Here is a 25,608-nt window from a genome sequence, read left to right as displayed (position 1 = left end):
AGGTGGGGTTCTCTGGTTGTGGGTGGGAGGTGGAGGTCCAGTGGCTGCTGTGGCCTCCGAGGAGGCTCCAGGGAGTAGGGAGTGAGCCGCCGCCCCACTTTTATTTGATAGGTAGGAAGCTGAGGCCCTGAGAAGGGACTTGCCTGAGTCAGGGGCAGAGATAAGACCACACTTACTGACTTCCAGCCCAGCAGCCCCTCCTGAGCTCAATGTGGGGACCCTGAACCCGGATGCAGCCTCACCCTCACTCCATCCTACCCCTTTTTCTCTCAGTCCTCCCAGAGCTGCAGTTCGGGCCGCCAGAACATCCGCCTGCAGAGCGACTCCAGCAGCAGCACACAGGTGACCTCCCGGAGGCTCCGCCCCTCCCCACCCATCCCCCTCCCTCCAACCTGGAATAACGGGACTGGAGGTCCCTCATATACAGGTCACTCATGGTTGATCTGTTTTAGCTTTTTATGCTAGCATTAAAAATTGAAGTTTTACCTACACGAGTAATACATGAATCTCTTTTGCCTGTTAAAAAAATTAAAATATTACAGAGAAAACTAAATTTGGCTTTGACCATCCCTAATCCCCACGTGCCCTCCCTAGAAATAACATTGCTATCTTCAATTTGCTGTGTATCCATCCAGACCCTTCTGTATGCCTTTACATACACAGAAATACATAGACAGTATGTAATATATTGCGATGTTTAGTAATCTTTTAAAATTTCTAAATAAATACCATCAGATGTATTGTTCAACAGCCTTTCATTTCATTCAGTGCAAAGAAAAGTTAACACATTCTCACTCAATATTAAAGAAAAAAACAAAGTGAAAAAATGTGCAAAGTATGTCACCTTTTGCATAAACAGAGGAAATATTAATATATGTATGTATTTGCATCTATTTTCTAAAATGATGGAAGGATAAACCAGAAACTGGTCAAATGGTTACTTAAGTGGGGTGAGGGGCACAGGGAAAGAAGCTACATTTCCCTGAATGTACTTTGTTTTCTAGTTTTGACTTTGGAGTTAGGTAAGTTAACTCCAAAAGCAATTTAATCGAAAAGAAATCTTTTTAAAACCAGAAGCACATGAAATTAACAGTAAATCAAGTTGGTGACATAACCACACAGAAGAAATATTTCAAGTGATCTTGGGACATGATCTTATACAGTCTGCCTTGACGGGATATGGCCTACAGACACAAAGAACCACAAATAAATCTTAGATATGTGTCCTGGAGACTTGTCCATGATATTTCATATGCATCTAACTAATTTTGAAAATTGAGCCATAATAGTCCACCACACGGATGCTTTTTAGCCTGTTCCTTATGTGGTTAACTAATTTTTTTACTTTAAACAATTATGTGCACATAATTTTGTATGATAAAAGATATTCTTCCTCAGAGTCAACTGCAATGCTTCCTTGTTTCTTTCTGGATTATTCTACGCTTATGTGTGCATATGGAGCAATTTTTTATTTTCTACACATGGGAGCATATATTACACCTTGCTCTGCCTCAGTCTTTTTACTGACTGTATAGTGTTCCCCTGCAGGCATGTTCCGTATTTGAACCAGTCCCCTGTGGATGGATATTCAGGCTGCTGCTGGAAGTAGCACCACAATAGACATCCTAGTCCATCTGTCTTTGTGCACCTGGTCTGCAGGTCTTCGAGTCTGTGGACGAGGTGGAGCAGGTGGAGGCGGAATGCAGGTTGGAGGAGAAGCAGCCCAAGATCCCCAATGGGAACCTGGTGAATGGCACCTGTTCCCCAGACTCCGGCCACCCTTCCTCCCACAACTTCTCCTCGGGCCTCTCGGAGCACTCAGAACCCAGCCTGAGCACGGAGGACAGCGTCATGGACGCCCAGCGCCCTGCCCCACTGGTGATTCGACCCAGGGACAGCGGTGTGGATGACGGGCAGAGCAGCGAGGCCACCACTTCCCGGGATGAGGTCCCCCGTGAGGAGCTGGCTGTGCAGGACAGCCTGGAGAGCGACCTCCTGGCCAACGGGAGCATGGACGAGTTCGTGTCCATCACTGGCAGTATGGATGTAGCTCTGCCCGAAAGGGAGGGCCCTGCGATGGAGGGCTGGAGGGGCATCGAGGTGGGGAAGCAGAGCCAGGTGGGCAGTGAGGACGACCTCTCAGAGGAGCCCGAGATGGAAAGTCTCTTCCCTGTGCTCGCTTCTCTGGCCGTGACCACTTCTGCCAACAACGAGGCATCCCCTGTGTCTTCTAGTGGCGTCACCTACTCTGTAAGTCACCAGGATTCTCCTCCACTCAATTTTCTGCAGCCTCAGGAGGGTGGGAGTGTCCCACAAACCTCAGTTATCCAGAACGACCTCTGGTTCATTGCCTTTTCCTCACGGAGGGTTCACTGTAGAAACCCATTTGGGAGAGAAGATAATATAATACTTAAAGAACACAGGCTTTGCAGACAAACAGTGCTGGGTTCAGATCCCAGCTTAGGTCCATCACTTTATCTTTCTGAGCCTTAGTTTCCCTATCTATCTCGTACCTTCCTCCCTGAGTTGTTTTCAGAATTAGTGAGTCAAGGCCTCTGTGCTCAGCCCATAGCGATCAATAGAAACCTTGATGGTGAGCATCCTGATTTACACTCAGGTCCAAAATCTTTTAAATATTTTACTTTCTTGCCAAAAAGCCCAAAGCAAAGGACATCAACTGAAAGGGAGGTTTTTCTGGGCCAGGTGTTGTATATCCATTTTCTTTTAAAGGACTTTTTATTTCTATCACAAGGAGTCAAACAGTCAGACAAGGCTGGATCCAAACACTGGAAGTTGTGCGCCCCACCTCTGCCCATTAGGCTCTCCCCAGAGGCAGTAGTAGTTACTTATTCTGCCCCAATTATCTGGTGTTTACCCTCATGTCTGTAAATAATACACTTGTATTGCTACTTACTGATCTTTTTTTGTTTTTCTTCAGTTTTTGATATCTATTGACTCCCCACTGAGGAGGAAGAGGATTCGGTCTTCTTCCTTCCCCCCCCCCCGCCCCCACCCACCACACGAGTGAAACCGTCCCAATCCCCATCCATTCACTATGGTTATAGTAATTTTAGTTAAATGACTGTTCGGTGGTTATATTATTATACGAATTTAATGCATAATCCATGTAGTAACCTGTATATGTTTTTTCTTTCCTGCAAAAAATTTTGTTTTTCCTAGAAGTATTTTCATTTCTTTGTTTGCTTTTTATTAGTTTGCTACATATATATTGTAGCATATAGATACACATATATATCAATCTTACTTTTTTCATCTATAAAATGGGGGTAGTAATTCTATACATCTCATAGGATTGTGTTGTTTTATTTTTTTTTGGTTTATTTTTTTTAATATATTTGGCTGCGCCGGGTCTTAGTTGCGGCATGCGGGATTTTCATTGCCGTTTGCGGGATCTTCATTGTGGTGTGCAGAATCTTTAGTTGCAGCCTGCAGGCTCTCTTAGTTGCAGCATGCGGGATCTAGTTCCCTGACCAGGGATCAAACACGGGCCCCCTGCATTGGGAGTGTGGAGTCTTAACCGCTGGCCCACCAGGGAAGTCCCAGGATTGTGTTGTTTTATAAAGGAAAAAAAGAGAATTTTCAACATACAAAGTGAAAGAGGCTTTCTCAGGAAACAATAGCAACAAAAATAAAGTCGAACATCTGACTGGTCCAGGTAGAGGAAGTTTTTTTCAGTGATGACAGGAGAGGGCTAGGAGGAGGAAAGAGAATCTCTGGAAGACAGCCTCTGTGAGGAGTTGGGGTGTAATTGTTCTTTTCCTCCCTTCCTGGGGGCCCACAGCCAGAGCTGCTGGATCTGTACACGGTGAACCTGCACCGCATCGAGAAGGACGTGCAGAGGTGTGACCGCAACTACTGGTACTTCACACCCGCCAACCTGGAGAAGCTACGGAACATCATGTGCAGGTGGCCGGGGTGGGTGGGGGGGATGGATCAGTCAGGGACTGGGAGGGGATGGCACAGGTGTGGGCTACGGGGAGCCCATTTAGAATTGCACTCTCTGCAGCTGGCACCATGCCCACCTTGAATCTCATTCCAGCCCATCCTGACAATTATATAACAATTATAGTAATGATAATAATAGAGAACATTTATTAAGCACCTACTGTATACCAGGCACTGTCCTGAGCCCTTTACTAACATCATTTCACTTGGTCCTCAGAACAAGCCTATGAGGTAAGTGTTATTCCCTTTTATAGGTGAGGAAATAGAGGCTCAGAGGGGTACCACATTGCTCAGGGTCCCTCCAGGTGGGCAGTGGCTGTACGGGAACTCACCCATTTCTCTCGGACTCTAGAATCTCTGCTTTATTTCTTTAAGCCAGGATTTGGGGCTACTTGTTACTTTTCATTAAATAGTAAATATTTTATTTCTTGATATATGAAAGTAACCCATGCTTATTAAAAACCTGAATCAACCAAAGAAATCAGAAGTTCATAAAGTATAAAGAGAAACTTCTCCTTTTATATCCAGTCATTAATGCCACTCACCTAGAAGAAGAAACTACTGCTAACAGTTTAGTGAATATCCTCCCAAGCCATATATATGAGATATCTATATATACACATATATAATAGATAGTATATTATATAATATACAATGTTATACTATATAACATATAATTATGCTTCATATGTAGTATATAATTATATAAATATAGAGTATAATATGAATATACACATGTTAATATATTGATATTTATTTAGATAGTAATTAATATTTAATGTAATATAATGCCATATAACTATATAAATATATAGCATGTAATTATACTATATAATATATAGTTATACTATGTAATATATAGCATAATATGATATGAATGCACACGTTTTAATTTTTTAAAAATGTTTATCTGCGTTGGGTTATACTATAAACTGTTTTTCTACAACTTGCTTTTTACACTCAACAGTGCATCCTGGACTTCTTTACATGCTACTTTAACTCAGGGGTTTGCAAGCTACTACCACAGCCCATGGGCCAAATCCAGCCTACCACTTGCTTTTGTAAATAAATTTTTTTTTAGAATTTATCTATGCCCATTTGGTTGCGTATTATCTGTGATTGCTTCTGCAAAGTTATGTAGTTGAGAAAGAGAACATATGGCCTACACAGCTGAAAATACTTCTTATCTGGACCTCTCAGAAAAGGTTTGCCAAACCCTGTTCAAACCGTTCTTATTAATAAATACCACCTCTTAACTATTCTGTCTTATGGTCTCCCAAGCAATTACTGCCACTCAAAATTTAGTTGATGAGATACAAACATAATTAACTTTAATATAGCATGCTACCTTAAAACTAAATAGTGCTGGGGGGGAAGGAAGGATAGACTGACTTTTACCTAGTTATGGCACCAGGAGAAATCATGGAAGGCCTCACGGTGGTGTGACCTTCAAGATGAATTTTGGCAAAAAGAGAAGACACTGAAGAAATAAATCATTTAGCACTGAAGTTAAGAGCACATACTCTGGAGTGAGGCCACCTGGGTTCAAATCCTGTCTCTACCATTTATTGTTAGGTGTATGACCTGGTGCATGTCACTTGGTTCTCTGTGCCTCATTACCCCTACCTGTGAAATGGGATAATAATAGTAACTTTTTCATATGATTATTTTGAGAATTAAATGATACAGTACATGTATAGTGGACAGAGCATACGGTAAATGCTTAGTAAATATTAGTTATTATTATTAAGGGACAGATGGAAATTCCAGGCAGAGGAAACTGCTGGGACAAAAGCACAGCGGCATGAATGTATGCTTTATTTGTACAAAGGTAAATACCTCTGCAGCTGGAGGGGAAGAAGCACTGGGAAGTGATGTGTGAGACTGTAAAGAGGGATTGGGAGGAAACTATGAACTCCTTGCACCCCCAGTTAAGGAGTATGGACACTGTCCTGTCATGCAGTGGGGTTTTTGAGCATGTAGTGGTCTCCTTGAGCTGAGCTTTAAGAAGGACATCCTGGTGACTGAGCATAGGATGTTTGAAGAGAGTGAGACTGGGGATGGGGTTGCAGGCAGGAGGTTGAGGGAGTGGTCCAGGTGAGAGATGGGGACCAAACCAGGATGGAGGTAAAGGAGGAGGGGGTTGGAGAGGCATATTGTGGGGGCCATCACTGGGCATCTTGTGTCTCTCTTGTAGCTACATCTGGCAGCACATTGATATCGGCTATGTCCAGGGTATGTGTGACCTCCTGGCTCCACTGTTGGTCATTCTGGATGACGGTGAGTGTATCCTCCCTGCCCCAGACCTGGGGATGCAGTTTCCTTCCCGCTACATGGAAGAGAGGTTAACCTGACTCTGTGACTCCATGGAATGGGTCAGTACAGGTGCTCAGAAGGCCTTTCCAGTGAACACATCAAGGTCCTAGTGAAATAAAAAGTTCTCTTATTGCATGTTGACCAACACTTATTTCCAGGTGTCCAACACCCATCCAACCTTTTGCTAGCCACTGGTTTTATAAACATGAGTGAGAACAAAGGAAAACTCTGACACAGACAGCTTCACTAGTGAATTCTACCGAACACTTAACAAAGAATGAATACCAATACTTCATAAACTCTTCTAAAACAGAGAAGAAGAGGGAACACGTCTCAACTCATCCTATAAGGCAGGTCCTTGTATGAGGACCCACTGGTACCCTGATACCAATACCAGACAAAGGCATCACAAGAAAAGAAAACTGCAGGCCAACATCCTTTATGAAATCAAAGGCAAAAATCCTCAACAAGACACTAGCAAACTAGAATCCATCAATATATAAAAAGGATTATATTTCAAGACCAAATGGGATTTATCCCAGGAATCCCAGGCTGGTTCAATGTATGAAAATCAATCAGTGTAATTCACTACATTCATAGAATAAAGGGCAAAAATCACATGATCATCTCAGTTGACAAAGAGATGCCATCTGACAAAATTCAGCAGCCTTTCATGATAAAAACTTCAGCAAACTTGGAATAAAAGAGAACTTCCTCAACGTGATAAAAGGCATCTGTGAAAAACCCACAACTAACATCATACTCAATGGTGAAATACTGAACGCTTCTCACCTAAGATCAAGAGTAAGACAAAGATGCCCACTTTTGCCACAAAAGGCCCTCGCCTTTACAGTTAGGGAAGAAAAAGAAATAAAAGGCATCCAGATTGGAAAGGAAGTAAAACCATGTATATTTTCAGATGGCATGATCTTGCCTATAGAAAATCCTAAGGAATCCAAAACACATTAAAACCAATAAACAAGTTCAGCAGCGTTGCAGGATAGAGGACCTATATAAAAGTCAGTTTTATTTCTATACAATTGCCATGAATAATCTAAAAATGAAATTAGGAAAGCAGTTCCATTTTCAATAGCATCTAAAAGAATAAAATGCTTATGAATAAATGTAACAGACGAAGTGCAAGATTTGTACACCAAAAACTATAAAACACTGCTGAAAACAGTGAACCAGAAACACAAAAACTTAGTTATTTTTCTTCCAGTGAGCATGTAATTCTTAATTGATTTGAGTTTGCAAATAGACAAACAGGTAAAAAAAAAAAAAAAAAAAGAACAACAAAGAAAAAAAGACAACAAAATTGGATTCTCTGTCATCTCTCGCCCAACAGAGAATAGGCTTTCATTATACACCCAACAGAGATCACCAAATAGTCAGACCATAAGAGCAAATCCCCAGTCATTGCTGCCACCAATTCAGATTAACTTATTGAAGGTATACAAGCCAGAAATGAAAACAAATACATAACATCAGTAGAAAAAGAAAAAAAGAACTAGAAGGTCAGAAAAAGTTCTGTTGCCACCGAGGATGTACAGGTAAATTGATTTAATTTGTCTCCATTGGATTAATCCCCTCAAACATCTCAGTGGATGACCTTCAGAACTAATAAAATATAATTTTCAAAAAGTTAATGTGTCTCTCTCATACAAATAAACACATGACAAAGATTTTATTCAACTTATTAATGAGGAAACCAGTAAGATATGAAAACTGCCTCCAAGAGCATGTGAGGAGCTGGGCATTTTAGCAACAGTAAAATAAGATTGCTGGCAGAAGGGACAAATCTGTAGAGACAGAAAATAGACTAGTGGTTGACAGGGACTGCAGAAGAGGGAAATACGTGATGACCTCTGATATAGAGAGAGTGTCTTTGGGGGGTGATGAAAATGTTCTGAAATTAGAGATTTTGGTTCACAGATGTGAATATACTAAAACCAGTGAATTATACATTTAAAAGAGTGGATTTTATGGTATGTAAACCTCAGTAAGGCTGTTTTAAAATGGGAAGTATGACTCCCAACTCTTCAGAGCTTAGCATAGTGACTTGCTTCCAGAAAGTTCAGTGTAGAAGGGGGTGGGAGGTGAGAGAGAAACCATGCAGTGGGGAAACCTGAAAACACTGCCTCTATCAGCTGGCCAAGGTCATCAGCCATCCTCAGTCACATTGATACAGTATACCCTCGATATGATGTGATTAAAATGGCACCTTACCTACGTCTTTCTCCCAATAACCCATAATTCCAGTCTTATCGTGAGAAAAACATCAGATAAATTCCAATAGGGAGGCATCCCGTAGAATACCTGACAAGTATTCTTCATAACTATCAAGGTCATCAAAAACAAGGAAGGCCTGAGGCGCTGCCGTAGCTAAGAGGTGCCTAGGGAGAGATGACAGTTGTATGTAATGTAGTCCTTGGATGAGTTCTTGGCACAGAAAAAGGACATAAGAGAAAAAAAACTATGGACTTGAGTCAATTATGTATCATCAGTGGGTCATTAATTGTAACAAACGTACCATACTAATGGGAGATGTTAGTAATAGGGGGAACGAAGTGTGGGGTATATGGAAACTCTCTGTACACTCTTCCCAATTTTTCTGTAAATGTAAACTGTTCTGAAAAATAAAGTCTTTTAAAAAATAAATGAGATCCTACTGTGCCTCTGGAAACCTTCTCATAACTTTCCCCAAAGTTACTAGGTGTTAAGAGAGAAAAAAGGTACTATTTTCAAATAAATTTTTTAAACACTGGGTTGAACAATATAAAAGATTTTTTAAATTACATGACTTCTCAGAGCCTTTTCATTCTTAATATAGGTAGTGGCTCTCTAAGCAGCATTTCTCAATGTTATTTGGCCCTTTCTTTGCATAAGGCCTGCAAACACCCTTCCAGTATTAACAATTGCTCTTTTAATACAGTGGTTCCCAGACATGAGAATTTCATGAACCCTGTAGAATTTTTTTTTCAAAAAGTTTGGGACCAAACATTGTCAACTTTTCATTATAGCAAATAGGGATCTTTAAAACAGAGCATTTTGCTGTCACCATTGTTTCCTAAAATAAAACACTTCAGTACCTCTAAAGGTGGGAAGTATGTAATTAATTGGAGAGTGTTCCTTGAAATGGTATACATTTGTACTCCATTGTCCTTATGTTTCTCATTTGGCTGTGGACTTTGTGAACCAGCTCAGGGCCTCGGACCATCACTTCGGGACCTCGGGTTCCTTGGGCGGTGGCGCAGTTGACTGTTCCTCCTGTGCTCTTCCCGCAGAGGCGCTTGCCTTCAGCTGCTTCACCGAGCTCATGAAGAGGATGAACCAGAACTTCCCCCACGGAGGCGCCATGGACACGCACTTTGCCAACATGAGGTCGCTAATCCAGGTAGGACCTTGTGCTTCTCAATAATATAACTTATTCCGGCTCAGCCCAATGGACCGCAAGCCAACTTAATAGCCACGCCTTGTTTAACTTGATTCAGTCTCTCAATCCTACTTAACTCAGCCCAGTTGAGTTAAACTAAAAAACTCAATTCAACTCAACCTTCACTCAACAGCTCAACTCCACTACATTCATTCTCACTGAGCATTTATTTGTTCAGGCACTGTGGCTACACTGATGAACAAGACATGGCCCTCGCCCTTAACAGGATGTTTGATTGTATTGGTCCTTTTCTGCAAAGAAATATTTGAGTATATTTCTCTCTCGCTCGCTTTCTCTCTCTCTCTCTCTCTCTCTCTCTCTCTGCGTCTCTGTCTCTCTCTCTCTCACACACACACACACACACATGCATACACACACCTTTTTTAAGATCAATTCATGTACCATAAAATTCACCCTTTTAAAATGTTCAATTCAGTGATTTTTAGAATATTCACGGGTGTGAAATCATCATCACTATCTAATTTCAGAACACTTTCATCACCCCAAAAAGAATCCCCATACCCATTAACGTCAATCCCTCCCCAGCTCCTGGCAACTACTAATCTACTTTCTGTCTCTATAGATTTACCTATTCTGGACATTTCATATAAATGGAGTCACACAATATGTGGCCCCTTGTGTCTGACTTCTTTCACTTAGCATCATGCTTTCAAGGTCCATCCAAGTTATAGCATATATCTGTACATCATTCCTTTTTATTGCCGAATATTCCATTGCATGGATAGACCACATTTTGTTTATCCATTCATCCGCTGATAAACACTTGAGTGGTTCCCACTTTTTTTGCTGTTATGAATAATGCTGTTGTGTACATTCATGTACAAGTTTTTATATGGACATAGGTTTTCATTTCTCTTGGGGATATACCTAGGAGTGGAATTACAGCTGCACCAGTTTGCATTCCCACCAGCAACATATAAGGGTTCCAGTATCTCTTCATCCTCACCAACGCTTTGTTGTCTGTCATTTTTATTATAGCCATCCTAGTGCATGTGAAGTGGTCTCTCATGGTTTTGATTTGCATTTTCCTAATTGCTAATGATGCCCATTTGTTGCATCTCTCGTGCTTATTGGCTATTTGCACATCTTCTTTAGAGAAATGATGGGGTTAGGTTGAGCTAGGTTGACTTCCACCTCAAATCCTTTGCCCATTTTTAAACTCCACCTGGTTGTTAAGGGCTGTATGGTATCTGGTGTGGGGAGGTAGCATCATTTATTCAGCTGTCCCCTCTAGTCTAGCCTTTGCCCAGGAGACTGATGCCTATCTTTCCTTTCTCTGACAGATCCTGGACTCAGAGCTCTTCGAGTTGATGCATCAGAATGGGGACTACACTCACTTCTACTTCTGCTACCGCTGGTTCCTGCTGGATTTCAAGCGAGGTACAGACTTCAAACTGGAAACTTGTTCTCAGACTCTTTGTAGCAGAATCTCAGGGGAAAAGGTACCAGGGAGGTGAGGCTGGGAGGTGTTGTAACAAAGCCAGTGGAAGAGAGTAATGCCCATTTGTTGAGTTCTGACTATCAGTTCACCCAACTTATCTTGCAGAGACACTATGCAGTAGGTGTTGTCACAATCCCCATTTTACAGATGAGGAAACTAAGACTGAGAAGAACTAAATTCAGAGCTAGGAATAATAAAGCCAGGATCTGAGCCCCACTCTGTCTACCTAAGCCCAGTTCCCTTACATTCTATTAAGCTGCTTATGAGAGGCCAAGAACTCTGAAGCCCATAGAGCCTCTTTCACACGTGACTTAGAAATGATGTCTGACACGGTGCGTTGCTGTCATGCCAATTTGGGGTGATGCTAATAATATCTAACCTGTATGGAGGTGTTTATTAAGGTCCAGGCACTGTGCTGAGCCATTTCTATGTATTATTTCTTCAGTCCTTTATTACTGTTAGTATCACCGCACTTACAGATGAGGAAAGAGAAGGGCTCATGGAGGGGAAGTAACTAGCCCAAGGTCACCTTACTAGTAAGTGATGGGGCCAGGATTCAGACTGAGTTTATTGGACATAGGAAGCCTTACTTTTCATCATTGCTCTATTCTATCTCTTTACCAGACCCAGAGGCAGCAGCCAGCCCTGCCTGCGTGCAGGGGGAAAAGGAGATACCCCCATTGGTGCTAAAAGAGATGGAGGGAGCAGGGAGAGAGGGGGACACTGACCAAGGGGCAGGGCAAGGACAGGTCAATGTAAATCAAATCTGCATGTGCCCGGTTCCTCCACTTACAGGATGTCAGAGTTGGAAACTTACAACCCACCTGGTTTGCATAGCCTATTCTACAGAGGGGAAAACTGAGGCTTCTGTCAAATGACAGCGTCCAGGTCTCCTGTCTCCTGGCCTGAGCTCTGTCCACTGCTCCAGGACAGAAGCGCGGACCATGGCTGGCCTGGGATCTTTCCGGAGGGAGGGCAGCACCGTGAGCTCAGTGACTGACCCTTCCCCTGCGCGTGTGTCTTGGTGTCCCGGCAGAACTCATCTATGATGACGTCTTCTCTGTTTGGGAGACCATCTGGGCAGCCAAACACGTGTCGTCCGCCCACTATGTCCTGTTCATCGCGCTGGCACTGGTGGAGGTCTACCGTGACATCATCTTGGAGAACAACATGGATTTCACAGACATCATCAAATTTTTTAATGGTATCCATGTGACCAGGTCTTATCTGAGGGATGCAGGCTTCTGGAGGGCCCCTTCCTGGGGCCTGGAGAGGGATGGAGGGTCACTGAGACTGATACACCATGAAGGGGATGGAGGAGGGTTCTCCCCACTTCTTGCAGCTATTTCCAAATGGATGAGTTAACATCTTGTAATGCTGAGTGATCCCTGTGTGTTTTTCTCAGGGATCTGGCAGAAGGGGCCTAGGTGTTGAAATCAGGCTCAGGGAGCATCCCTGGCTCTGCCATTAATCAGCTGTGCCATGGACACGTCACTTCCCCTCTCTCTAAACATCTGCTTCCGCATCTGGGAAATGGAGTAACAGTGTCTTCTTCAGAAGGTTGACGTGTGTAGGGAAAGCAGATACAGGAAAGCAGTTGAAATGGCATGAAAAAGGCACAGTCTTCGCAATCAAACAGAGATGGATTCTGATCCCAGCCTTGCCACCTGGGAGCTGTGTGACTTGGGCAAGTGACTTTATGTCTCTGGGCTTCAGAGTCCTTGGGGATAAAATGGTACTAACACCTCCCTCACAGAGATGTCAGGAGGATTAAATGAGACCACAAGGATATAAAGCCCATCAGTCAGATGGTACTTGGCTCATAGCTGTTACTATGAATAGAAGCTGTTGCTACTATCAATATTATCACTATTAAAACATTTTCTTAAACTAAGGAAGGTTTTGGAAAAAGCAAAAGAAGAAAAAAGCCACCTGTGATGACCTTACACTGGAAACATTATTAGTTTCCTTTAAAGAAGCTGTTTTATTTTGGAATGATTTTAGATTTAGAGAAAAGTTGCAAAGATAGTACAGAGAGTTCCCAATACACTTCACCCAGCTGCCCCTAATGTTAATATGTTACCTGATCCTAGTACATTTGTAGAACAAAGCAATTAACATTGATATATTATTATCAACTAAACTACAGACTGACTTGATTTCACTTGGTTTTTAACTAATGTCCTTTTTCTGCTCCAGGATCCAATCCAGGAAACCACGCTGTACTTAGTGGGTTCATTTTTTAAAAAATGTTTTTTCCATCTAGTCTTTCCCAAAGTAATGGATATTTTTATGTTGTTACCATTTCAGAATCCAGTTGTATCTAGGGTTTTTTCCGCTTAATGTTTTAAAAACCATCTTCTATATAATCATTTTTTAAGACAGCAGAATATACCTCAAGTGACTGTTCATAACTTACTGAACCGTCCCTTGTGATTGGGCATCTAGGTTGTTTTTGGTTTGAGGGTGTGATTGAGAACCCAAAGCAATTCCTGTCTTAGCGTGGAGGTTCTCAAACTTTCTCAGTTCATGGCACCCCTGATGTCTCCGTAAAGTTTTCGTGGCACTCGGACCAAAAGTTCCATTCACTAACTAGTTAGGTCCAAACCACCTAATAAGTATATCTCTCCTAACAACTTAGTAGCCATTTGAAAAAATAATACGTGTAAGTCAAAAGAAAATCGTATTTTTATTTTATATTTAAATAAGTACAGTTACTGGGACTTCCCTGGCGGTCCAGTGGTTAAGACTCCGTGCTCCTGATGCAAGGGACATGGGTTCAATCCCTGGTCAGGGAACTAAGATCCCACACGCCACACGGCGTGGCCAAAATAAATAAATAAAAATAAATAAATAAATAAGTACAGTTACTAATGGGTGTGTTCACCTGTTGGGCTTTGCACGACTTCTCAAACCTTGGAATCATTTTGAACCCCACCACCTTCATTTCCTATTCCACAGTGATTTTCACATGATAGTTGCTTTTATCACGGCAACTGCTTGCTGAAAACCTAGTTTTTGCAAAGCTAGAAAGCCGTTAATAGGAATGTCATGAAATTTGCAAACTCACTTGCATTAGCAGTTTATGTGGTGTTCAGTAGATGTGGAAGATAGCTGTATTTCCCTCAAAGTTTCCATGTGTTCACTGTGGCACCCTGGGATTCCTCAGCACCCAGTTTGGGAACCACGGTGTTAGTGTTTTTTGTTTGTTTGTTTGTTTTTCTTCTACCAAATCATTTCTTTCTCTCTTGTTTTGTTTTTTCTGAGGTTTTTTTTAATGTTACTTATCCCTATTTTTATTTGTTTTTATTTCAACTTTTATTTATTTATTTATTTATTTATTTACTTGCCTGTGTCGGGTCTTAGTTGTAGAATGCAGGATCTTCGTTGCGGCATGCAGGATCTTTCATTGCAGCATGCGGGCTTCTCTCTAGCTGTGGCATGCAGGTTGTCTCTCTCTAGTTGTGGTGCGCAGGCTCCACAGCGCGTGGGCTCTGTAGTTTGCAGCATGTGGGCTCAGTAGTTGTGGCACGTGGGCTTAGTTGCCCCATGGCATGTGGGATCTTAGTTCCCTGACCAGGATTCAAACCCACGTCCCCTGCACTGGAAGGTGGGGACTACTACTGGACCACCAGGGAAGTCCCCAAATGAGTTCTTTATGATAAATGTCTAAGTTTAGGATTATTCTGCTTTGAAGAGCTGATCATTTTATGTCACTCTCGACAAAGTGATTACTGGTCCTTTCTCCCCTCCCCTCCCCCTCTCCTTCTGTTGCTTCCTTCCTTCTCTACTTTTAAGCACCTACCATGTGCCTGGCATTGCTTTCTTAAAAGGTGTCCAGTCATTATGTTTGTAGGAGGGTGGTGGGAGGACCTAATTTTTTTTTTAAACACACACACTGAGAGTCAGCTTCGTCTCGTTTGATCGCACAGTAACCTTGTGAAGTAGGTACTGTTATGGTTCCCATTTTACAGATGAGAAAACCGAGGTCTGGAGATGCAGGCCTTCCCCAGAGTCTCTGCTTCCAGAACTGCTCTGGGGGTGATGCCAGATGATGATGATGATGGGGATGCCCCAGAGACCTCTCTGAGCACTGAAAGTGTGTCCCGAGGATGGACACAGAAGGAGGCTCATGAGATCTTACTTCCGCTCTTTCAGAAATGGCCGAGCGACACAACACCAAGCAGGTCCTGAAGCTGGCCCGGGACCTCGTGTACAAGGTGCAGACCCTGATTGAGAACAAGTGAGGACCATGTCACCCAGGCAGCGTCACCCAAGCCTCTGCCCACCTGCCTGTCCCGCCTGCTTCTCCTCCTGGCCGCCCAGGGAGCAAGGTCCTGGCATCTGTTCCCGAGCATGGACCTCTGTGCAAAGAGAAAGTACCCCAACTTTGGCCACCAGGCAGGTGGGATCGAGGGATTGCCCCTTCAGTTCAGCCTTACGTTTTTCTGTTTGACCAAAGATTGCCCAAGTCTGGGATTTCTCCCTTGTGGGAGTTGGGAGTTGTTGGTGTGCGGAGGGAACATCTTCGTTCATGGTCCCCAGAATGGTCTCCTCCCTCTTCTCTCCCATCCCTCCAACTGTCTTGTCAGATGAGACTTGGGGAGGGAACTTTTTGGAAACTGGTATAGGAGAGGTCTGTGGGGCTACCTCTGTACTTTGAAAGGGGCCTTTGGAGATGTTCCAGAACGTGGCTGGAAGGTTGGCCTGGAGCAGAGCACTGTTGACATTTAATGCTTTTTGGAGGGATGCTGCCCTGTGCACTGTTGGAATTTGAGCAGCATCCCTGGCCTCTACCTACTACGTGCCAGTAGCACCCTCCTCCCCAGCCCCTTGTGACATCCCGGAGCACCTCCAGACATTGCCAAATAGCCCCATTTGAGAACCACTGGCTTGGAGGAGGGGCTACAAGTGTATCTCCCTCTCCACTTTCTTTGTACCTGAGCCGCCTACATCCTGAGATTTTCTTCCATTTAGAAAAGGCACATGGGGTCCTTTGCACATCTCTCTTGGGGTCCGGGATTTCAACCATTGTATATTTCTCATTTTTTCTCCTCCACCTGGCCCAGGAGAGACTTTTTTCTTCTTTTAAAGAAAGACGTCTGCCTGTGAGAAGTGTCTGTAAGCATGAGATAGGCCTCTTCCGGGTCCTGCTCAGGGGCCCCCGGGCAGGGCAGAGTCCACATCCCCTTCCTCTCTTCCTAGGAAGGACCTCGCCTCTCCTTCCATACATCGGGTCTGATGTTCCAGAAGCTTGGAAGATGTGTGTTGGTGCAAGCCACTTGTTTAGGGAGGCTGGCTTTTCTCTAAGTGCCCTTGCTCACTCAGGACAAAGGAGGGAAAGGAGGACAGAGGTTGGCCCAGGTAGGGTATGGCGGGTGTTTTCCTTGGGAAAGAAACATCAGCTGATGAACTGGTGCCAGGGTCACAGACCAGACTGGAAATGGTCCCCTCCATGTCTTCACACAGAGGGTCACCAATCCCCAAACAGACCCTAAGCAAGCTAGTTTACCTGCCTACCTGTCCTCCCAAGAGAGTGGTCCTGCCAGCCCTTCTCTTCCGAGAGTGTACGAGAGTCGAGAGTCGGGAGAAACAGTGAGAGTTGGGGAGGGATGCTCGTCCCAAGAATGGCAGGTAGGATTTTCGAGAGGGTAGGAGACTCGTCAAGCACTTTGAAGCATTCGCTCTCGAGAGAGTGCATTAGTCCTTCCGTCCTGAGCAAACCAGGAAGGGGAGCAGTCCCTGCCTGGCGTGCTTGTGAAGGCACTTCCCTCGGACCCAGCACTTTAGGTTGCACTGAACTTCCGCCTGAGTATGGTCTCCTGGGCAGGATGGATGAGACTAGATGGCCCTCGCTTCCAAAGAACGCTCCGTGAGAAATGCATCTCCTCGCCCTAGTCCCCCACCTTCCCAAGATGGGAGAAAGTGTATGAAAGTCCCCTCCAGATAAAAGTTTATATTGCCATTCAACTGTTCACTACAGAGGATGTTATTTTAGCAAGACCCAGGTCCTAGACCTTCCGATTCTTATTTTATTTTTTGACAGAACTAGTCTGAAAGTACAGCACAAAATCTCTTCTCTGCCTTCTCTCGTGGTGTTCCAGAGAGCGTCGTGGTTGTGATTTGGAATAACTCCTATTTATTCGGCTTACTGTGTTTATTTGGATCTTTGTACGTTGTGTGTGTCCTTGTGTCCCTGAATCGTATGCGTGCGAGTTGTTTTATCTATGGAGTGCCCTCCTTTTCTCAGTGTTGCCAACATATCTTGTTACAGTTTACTACAGAGTTGTGTCTATATAGAGAGAAAATATATAAACAGAAACATGTGAACCTGGGTTATTTTTTGTTTCTTTGTTTGGGGATTTTCTTTTTAATTTGAAAAAAAGAAATGCTTGCTTCTGAAGACTGTGTCCTCATACCCCACCCTCCACCCCACCTCAGTGACCCAGACACAGAGAGGGACGTATTCTTATGATAGCTCCCTGGTCTTTCCCCTGAAAGTTCAAGGCTGGTGAATCTCATCTCATCCTTTGTATCAGTTAGCTGTTACCACAAGTAATGCTGTGTAACAAACCACCCCAAATCTTAGTGGCTTCAAACAGCCATTTATTTAGCTTGTGATGATTCTGTAGGTCAACAATATGAGCTGGGTTCAGCTGGGTGGTTCTTCTGGTCTCAGCTCGACTTCTTTGTGTGTCTCTGATCAGCTGATGGCCAGCCAGGCAACTCTGCTTTTGACAATTGGCCAGCTGTTGGCTAGGATAGTGGGAGAAACTGGGCCATGTATCTCTCATCCTCCATTAGGCTAGCTCAGGCTTGTTTACATGGCCATGATGGCAGTTTCTAAGAGAGCAAACAGAAGTGTGCAATGCCTCTTGAGACCTAGGATTGGAATTGGCATAAAGTTATTTCTACTATATTCTTTTGGTCAAAGAAGTCATATGGCTGAGCTCAGATTGAAAGGATGGAGAAATAGATTCCGCCAGTTGATGGGAGGTTTTGAAAAGTGACAATGAAAAGGGCTGTAAATACAGGCACGGAAATAATTGAGTATTTTTGCAAACAGTCTACCATGTATCCCAAGGTCCATGCACAGGAGGGGTCCCAAGATGGTCAGCCATTGGACTCAAGAGTGTACCTCTAAGTTGATGCCTCACTGTATCCCCACTGCTGAGCTAGCTCCTCTCTCACCCCCAGTGTTCCCATAGACCATCAACTTATCTCCTCAATATCTATGATTCCCACTCACGGCTGCCATTCTGAGCCACAGTCTTTGGGCAGTTGAGACCTCACATGGATCTCCACCCCCATGCACCAAGGGAAACTTCTGATTTTCCGCTGCAGAAGCAAAGCTTGATTTAATCTAATGAGCACCCATCAAAACTTCAGGTTTTCTATAGAAAAAGTTAGTTTCCAAATAAGCCAGCAAAGTAAAGGAGTTTCAGGTGGCATTGGTGGCCTGGCTGAGCCCAAGTCACCACTTTCTTGGAAGATTGTCAGCAGAGATAAGTCTGAAGCCACACAGCAGCGGGAAGGTGGGGACTTGTCTTTTGCTGGCCCACATGGGGCTCTCTTAGTGGGAAGGTCTGCTTCTTCCTGGGAGAAGCTTCTGAGAGCAAAGACTGGTCCTGATGTTCTGACCATCCTTTGAAGCCACTGGTCTCATTTCCCCAGCTCCAGCCATAGCTTGGTACACATGGCCCTCCTCCTGGAGGACCCCACTATTCTTGCAGCTGCCTGGCACCACCAGACCTGGGTACCACCAGCATACCTGTTATGTGTGTACCAATGTGCAGTTACATGCACTATTGACTTACAGTAAAGGATGATGTATTTTGTGGGAAAAAAATCCTAAGAGAATGTTTTGCTTTTGTAAAGTTTTTCCTAAACACATGCATTTGCACCTTGCATAGATGTGAGAAGACGAGTCTTGGGCCACTAGGCACGTTTTCGTGACTCGAAGCAGGAATGGAGAAGGGGTCTTTGCTGCCATGCGTATGGCACACACAGTTGTCACTGTGGACCCCTCCTCCCCCCTTTTTCTTCTTCTTCCTCCACCACCTCCGCCATCTTTTCCTCCATTTCTTTATCTTCTCCTTCCCCCATCCCTCCGATTCCTCTCCTCTGCCTTCTGCCTCCTTTCCTTGTAGCCATGGGCATGTGGACACTGTCCGTCACCATGTCTTCTGACTGAATGTTGCTGTTCTCATTCAGAACAACACTGCTGGGTTTAGACCCTCTGGCTGCTCTATCATCTCTCTTCTAAATCACATTCCACTTTCTTTTCACCTTGAGCTTTCCATTTGGCTTGTGGGAGAGGCCATGGGGCAACTGAGAAGCACTCATGCAAAGAGTTTGGGAGGCCCCGACCATCCCGTTTCAGAACGGCTGCAACCATTTATGCCATCCTGTTTCATCTTCCTTCTTATCCCTCCCTCCTTCTCTCCCAGGCCTGAGGTCCCAGCAGCCCATCGGAGAAAGGAGGTGAGGGTACAGTCAAGGGCAGTGGGAGGAAGTAGTTTAGATTTCTTTCCTTTTCAACAGATACTCAAGTTTGAGAGACATTAGATCCATCAATCAATGAGTCTTCTCCCCAGGTTTTATGACAGCATCAAACTCAAGTCACCTGCAGTCCACCTTTATGATTTGGACCATATCTGTGTACCATCTGTACTATTATATCTTTACTAGTCTTCTTTTTTCTTTTTACTTTTCGGCCACACCGTGTTGCATGTGGGGTCTTAGTTCCCCGATCAGGGAGCGAACCTGCACTCCCTGCAGTGGAAGCGTGGAATCTTAACCACTGGACCGCCAGGGAAAGTCCCTTTACTAGTTTTCTTTAAATCAACTCATTTTTTAAAACTTCAAACTTATGGCAAGCCAGAATCATTTGCATAAACAGAAGATGGTTGTAAAAATAAATCTTATTTTGCCAAAATACTATTTCCCACCAAAGGCTTTCTGAAGCTTGCTCTCTTGCCGTTAAGAAGAGATGCGCTAAGGGTTTGAGAGGTTAAAGACGTGCTAGCACCAGACGAGCCTTTCTTCTTGGAGGACTTCAAGGAGGATTGAAGTGGGAGTGACTTTCTCACCACACCAACTAAAATCAGGTCCTATATCTTTATCCACATGCTTGGGGAGGGATGACTTAGGATCCCAACTCTGCCGCTTCCTGGCTGTGTGGCTTTGGGCAAGTGACCTTGCCTCTCTGAGCCTTGGTTTTCATTTCTGTGAACTGGGGGTAATAATGCCTCCCTTGGGTCTGGATTCAGTCCTGGTCGCCCTCTTTCCACTGGGACCCTCTGCCCCTAGCATCACTGGGGATGATTTCCTGGTTGGGACCTCAGTTTCCCTGAGTTCCCGTCATCTGTCTTGCTCAGGTTCTCAGGTGAATCTTTGACACAGCTCCTGAAGGAGAACTGGGGAAGGGATGAGCTCTGAGCCCTCTGGGGCTATGACAGAGCAACTGGAGTTAGGTGTGGTGAGGCCATCAGTTCTTGGCAGGAGCAAAACCCACTCTGACTCTGCAGTTTGCATCGGGTTCTGCTGAGTCAGGGAAGGGCTTTCGGGTCTCTGTGCTGCAGGCTTTTAAGCTGCTGCACACATTGAGAGCTTGAGCCCAGGACAGGTATAGACTCTAGAAGGAGCACAGTTTGATCCTTTTTGAAGTGCCAGCTTGCCAATCCGTTGCTAAGTCAACCTAGTAGAATTCAAATGACCTACAGAACGATGCCGTTCCCTAGGGACTTTCCATTACATCGGGGTGCTGGGCAGAAATCCTGCAGTATCTTCCTGGCTTGCTTTATTCAGTCTTGTGGGCACAATGATTTCCAGCCTCAGCAGGTAAAGGGCTCCTGCAAATAAAGAATACCTCTTATGCTGAACAGAAAATAAGACAGACAGATTCCTCTGGCTCTTGTCAAATAAAGACAGTGTCTGTGTAAATGCTTCTGCTTCATAGCCTGCAGATTTGCTCCCTTTGGCATTGCTGAAATTGCTGAAGGAGAAAATTAAGGAACTTGGGAGCTACTGTAAGGTTATTACATAGAGGAGGCGGCTCATCCCTAGCGCAGGTGGGTGACCTGAAGCTGAGTTTGGGCTTCTTCTTGGCGGCATCTACTTGCTGCTTTTTGCACTGGGATGCTGCCTGGGCCTCCTGGAATCTTCCCACGGAAGCCTGACTCACATCAAAGTGCTGATGACACTTGAAACATACCACTGGTCTTCGAGTCCATTTGGATACCATGTGGTGGCTTCCTGGGTTTTCTATTACTTTATTCCATTATTCTATTACTTTTTAAAGTAATTATTGTCCTTATTGTTTTTTTCTGAAAGACGAATGCGAGCTGCATTCTCTGTGGTTTGTGTGTTTTCAAAATAATAGAATCGCTCTAATAATATAATATTGTTATTTACAGATGTTCTTAGTTGAACATTTAAAACCAAAAGAGTTTGGTGAGCTGGGTCGGGGCAGAGATCACAAATTCAGGTGTTATTTTGCCTCCATCACAGAGTCTGACAGACCTGGATTCAAATCCCAGCTCTGCCACTGATCAGCTGTGTGACTTTGGGCAAGTGACTTTGTCTCTCTGAGCTTCAGTTTTCACTTTTGTGAAATGCAGATAATAAAGCTTCCCTTAAAGAGAGAGTTTGGTATCAAATGTTTTTGCTTGCCTGGCATCCTTGCCCCATTCTAGGACCAGCAACTTCTCCCATCTTCTGGGGAAATGTATCTCCTACGTTATAACTATAGTTATGGTCTATTGAGATTGCTGACAAGCCCCTCCCCCCAAGTGGGCACATGACTCAGTTCTGGCCAATCAGATTCCATCCCTGGGAAGAGAGCAGTTCACTCTTTCTTCTGGGCAGTCTAACTAGAGGGGTACCGGCCTGGAGCTGCCTGTGACTGTGTCTCTTGCAGGTAGCGGAGCAGGCGTGGCTGCATCCAGCTACTCAAGTGAAGTCTTTAGAGCTCCATCTTTGTCTATCTGGTGGTTCCACTCTTGTCCATGTTGGCTTATACAGGTCCCATGCCCATCTCTGAACCAATCATTCTGACTGGGTTTGACTGGCCAGAAGGACTCATTTGTCCATCCTAAAGCCTGGGGTGGTCAGAGAGTTGCTGAGGGTCATTCCCCAAGGGAAGATTAGGGTGCTTTTCCCAAAGAAGGGCAATGGGTCTTGATAAGCAAAGGCAACAGACTGATTCCATCCCTGGCAGAGAGAGCAATGTGTACAAAGGGGTGGAGCTGTGAAGAGACCTACTGTGAGCTCAGAATTCAGTGTGGCTGGAGGGAGAGGCGCAGGGTTGGGTGAATGACAAGAAAGAAGCTGGAGAGAGAGGTTCGGACTGGATCGTGAGGGGCCTCATGTTCCCCAAATAACAGTGAAGTTTCCACGTCAGTGGGATTGTCCACGGAGGGGTGAGATAGGTCCTTACTGCCTGACACCCCCTCAATCCCCACCCCAGCACTGGACCAACTCTCATCTATAAGGGGCACTCACTAGACGTTTGATGGGAAAATGAAAAATTTTCAAATTCTCCAAGAGGAGGAGTTATAAAAAGGGAAGGATATTTTTATTTTATTCTCTCATAGAGAATATGCACATACTTATTAAAAGATGTAGTATTTGAGTGGTGACCACGGATTCAGAATTGCCCCAGGCACTTTTCATGAATAGATTTATCCTCACCACAGTCCTGTGAGATAGGGATTATAATAATTATAGCTAAAGTTTATTGAATACTAGTGCCTAACATCATGCTAAGGGCTTTATTTATACACAGCATCTTAAGTTAATTCTCATAACAACCCTATGAGGTAGGCATTATTTCACACACACTCCCATCTTACAGAAGTATACACCGAGGCCCAGAGAAGTGAAGTGTCTTGTCTGAGGTCACACAGCAAGGAAGCAGCAGAGGTGGGATTTGAACCTGGGTGCGTGGTGATTTCATACTACTGTTGCATGGGCTCTTTTTGCTCCTCCTGAGATATTTTTATTTGCTCATTTCTGGCACAAGGATGATGCTCTCAGTGTCACTGGAGAAGAGGATGGTCCTCCGCTGGACCTCGGTCACGTGGAGCCACCTGAACATGGGCAGGAGGCTGGCCAGGACTGTGTGGAAGATGGCAGTCACATAGCCCCAGCCCAGCTGGCACTGACCACCGTGGTACACAGAGGAGGCTGAGCAGGCTTCCTTGGCAAATGGGGAGGCCAAGCTGATCGGGAAAACCAGCAGGCCCACAATGGTGGCGATGGCTAGAAACAGCAGCAAGGAAAACCAGTGTGTCGGTCAAGGGGCTCTGGGCTGCCTTTCCATCCCAGGACTCACTCATCCACCCTCCTATCCCCCCACCCATCCATCCATCCACTCACTTATTTATTGGTTCATCTATCCTTTTATCCACCTATCACTCAGCTTAGCCTTCCACCCATCTGTCCATCTACTCACCCATCCACTCATTCTCTCCATTCCTACACCTACCTATCCATTCACTCATCCATCCATCCATCCAACCATCCACCCACTTAGCCACCTGCCTTGCACCAATTCATCCATCCATCCATCTATCCGTATTCCAGTCTACCCATTTTCCCCATCCTTCCATCCATCTATCTATTCATCCATCCTTCCAGTAATATGTTTATTGATGCATCCATCAGCTCGTCCACCTACTTACCCACCTACTCCATCCATTCACCAACCCATCCATCCATCCATGCACTCTTTCATCAAAACTGTTAGGCACTCTGTCAAAGGTACTAATGATACTAAGAAAATGAACCGGACACCTCTGCACCTAGAAGGCACTCCCCGTGCAGGAGAGTCACGTGACCTGCAGCCACCCTTCAGCCACTCTCGTCCACTTGAAGTTCCCTGCACATGCCTTGCTCTTTTCTCTATGCCTTTGCCCATGATGTTCCCATTACCTGAAACACCCTTCTACATTTGGTTAACTCCCACTCATCCTTCCAGATTCATCTCAGTGATGCCTCCTCAAGGAAGCCTTCCTTAACACCTTCCACACACTGGGTCTGGTACCTCTTGGAGTTTTTCTTTGCATCCTGTGCTCATCCTCTTGTGCCAAATATCCACTGAGTTATAACTGCCTAATACACCCCATCCCCAGTAGACATTGGAGGACAAGGACTGATTTTCCATCCATTGAGTCAACAAATATTTAATGAGCAACTATTATGTGCAAAGTACCGTGTTAGATGCTGGTGATATCAAGGCAGACATGTCCTTGCCCTCATGGAGCTGATGTTCTAGTGGAGAGAGATGCACAGTAATCAAGCAGGCAGATAAGATATTATCAAGCAGGCAGGTAAGAGCTATGAAAAATGGAAAGCAAGGTAAGAGGAAGGAGACTCTAAGGAGAGGGAAGCTCCCTTACCTTGAGGTCATGAAAGACCCCACTGAGGCAGTGATATTTGAGCAAAGCCCTTAATGAAGTGGGAGGAGCAAGATGTGAAGATCTGAGAAGAGAGAATTCCAGGCAGAGGGAACAAGCTTGGTTTTCATGAGCAACAGAAAGCAAGCCAGTTTGGCCGGAGCATGCTGAGCCTGGCGGAGCAGGTAAGAGATGAGGTCAGTGAGCGAATGAGGGCTTCATCAGTGGAGCCTCATCGGTAACAGGAAGTCATTGGCGTGGATAAGCCAGTCCGAGTGGCATGGTCAGATTTCAGCTTTAACAGGACCCACTTGGCCAGAGTGTGGCAAACAGACTCTAGGGGGCAAGGGTGGCAGCAGGGAGACGTGTGAGGTGGTCACCTCTAAACCAGGTGAGAGATGGTGGAGAATTAATTGGATGAAGGTTCAGTCAAGACCTGAGCTAGATCATCCCAAGCCGATGTGTGAATTAGAGAAAAGCAGATGCAGCTGGGCAGACGCAGCCCTGCAGTTTCACAGCTTAGGAATTGGAGCATGGCTAGATTTCAGCAGCTCTCAGCCCTCAGCTGGATGCCCTTGTGCAGTGCACAACCTGCCCAACTGTATATGATGGTCCTGGTAAAAATGATGCAAAGTGGATGGATGGGAGAGAAACAAAGGAGGACAGACTATTAAGACTGGGTTTGGATAAGGGCAAGAGAGGGTGATGTTAAGGATACCATTCCCTACCTCCAACTTCTGGCTTGTTAAAGGACCTGGAATAGTCTACAATCCTAGGGTTTATCTCTGAGATTCAACTAGGAGACAAGACTCTGCTTACAGGCTCATCCATCCATCCATCCATCCATTCATTCATTCATTCCACAAACATGTCTGGACCACATATGTGATAGAAGATTTACCTGCTGCTGCCTGCACCCCTGGCATTGGGCCGCTGCCCCTCCTTGGGCACAGCCCTTTGGGGGCTAAGGCCCAGGACAGGAAGAGAATTGCACTGAAGGCCAATAGGAGTCAGCCTCCAAGGAGCAT

At 44.7% G+C, this 25,608-nt stretch overlaps 2 protein-coding genes across 2 annotated transcripts in view; one reads left to right on the top strand and one right to left on the bottom strand.

Annotated features, from left to right (window-relative positions):
* Window positions 1-19,933, top strand: part of SGSM1 (small G protein signaling modulator 1) — an 80,450-nt gene extending 60,517 nt beyond the window's left edge. The window contains exons 18-25 of the mRNA XM_027124449.1: window positions 274-342; window positions 1,660-2,250; window positions 3,803-3,927; window positions 6,164-6,246; window positions 9,570-9,679; window positions 11,023-11,119; window positions 12,217-12,384; window positions 15,339-19,933. Coding sequence (XP_026980250.1) covers window positions 274-342; window positions 1,660-2,250; window positions 3,803-3,927; window positions 6,164-6,246; window positions 9,570-9,679; window positions 11,023-11,119; window positions 12,217-12,384; window positions 15,339-15,427 — 1,332 coding nt within the window. The 3' untranslated portion in view covers window positions 15,428-19,933. The remainder of the gene's footprint in view (window positions 1-273; window positions 343-1,659; window positions 2,251-3,802; window positions 3,928-6,163; window positions 6,247-9,569; window positions 9,680-11,022; window positions 11,120-12,216; window positions 12,385-15,338) is intronic.
* A 2,911-nt stretch (window positions 19,934-22,844) lies between these two features.
* Window positions 22,845-25,608, bottom strand: LHFPL7 (LHFPL tetraspan subfamily member 7). Its single transcript, XM_027125258.1, is given in 2 exon segments — window positions 22,845-23,444; window positions 25,482-25,608. Coding segments are annotated over 2 exon segments (390 nt in total). The 3' UTR covers window positions 22,845-23,181.

This window comes from Aethalodelphis obliquidens, unplaced genomic scaffold, assembly GCF_003676395.1.
Source record: "Aethalodelphis obliquidens isolate GAN/ISIS:26980383/991018 unplaced genomic scaffold, ASM367639v1 scaffold28, whole genome shotgun sequence".
NCBI classification, from domain to species: domain Eukaryota; kingdom Metazoa; phylum Chordata; class Mammalia; order Artiodactyla; family Delphinidae; genus Aethalodelphis; species Aethalodelphis obliquidens.
The sequence above is the reverse complement of the archived record's forward strand: the minus strand, read 5'-3'. Positions and strand labels throughout refer to the sequence as shown.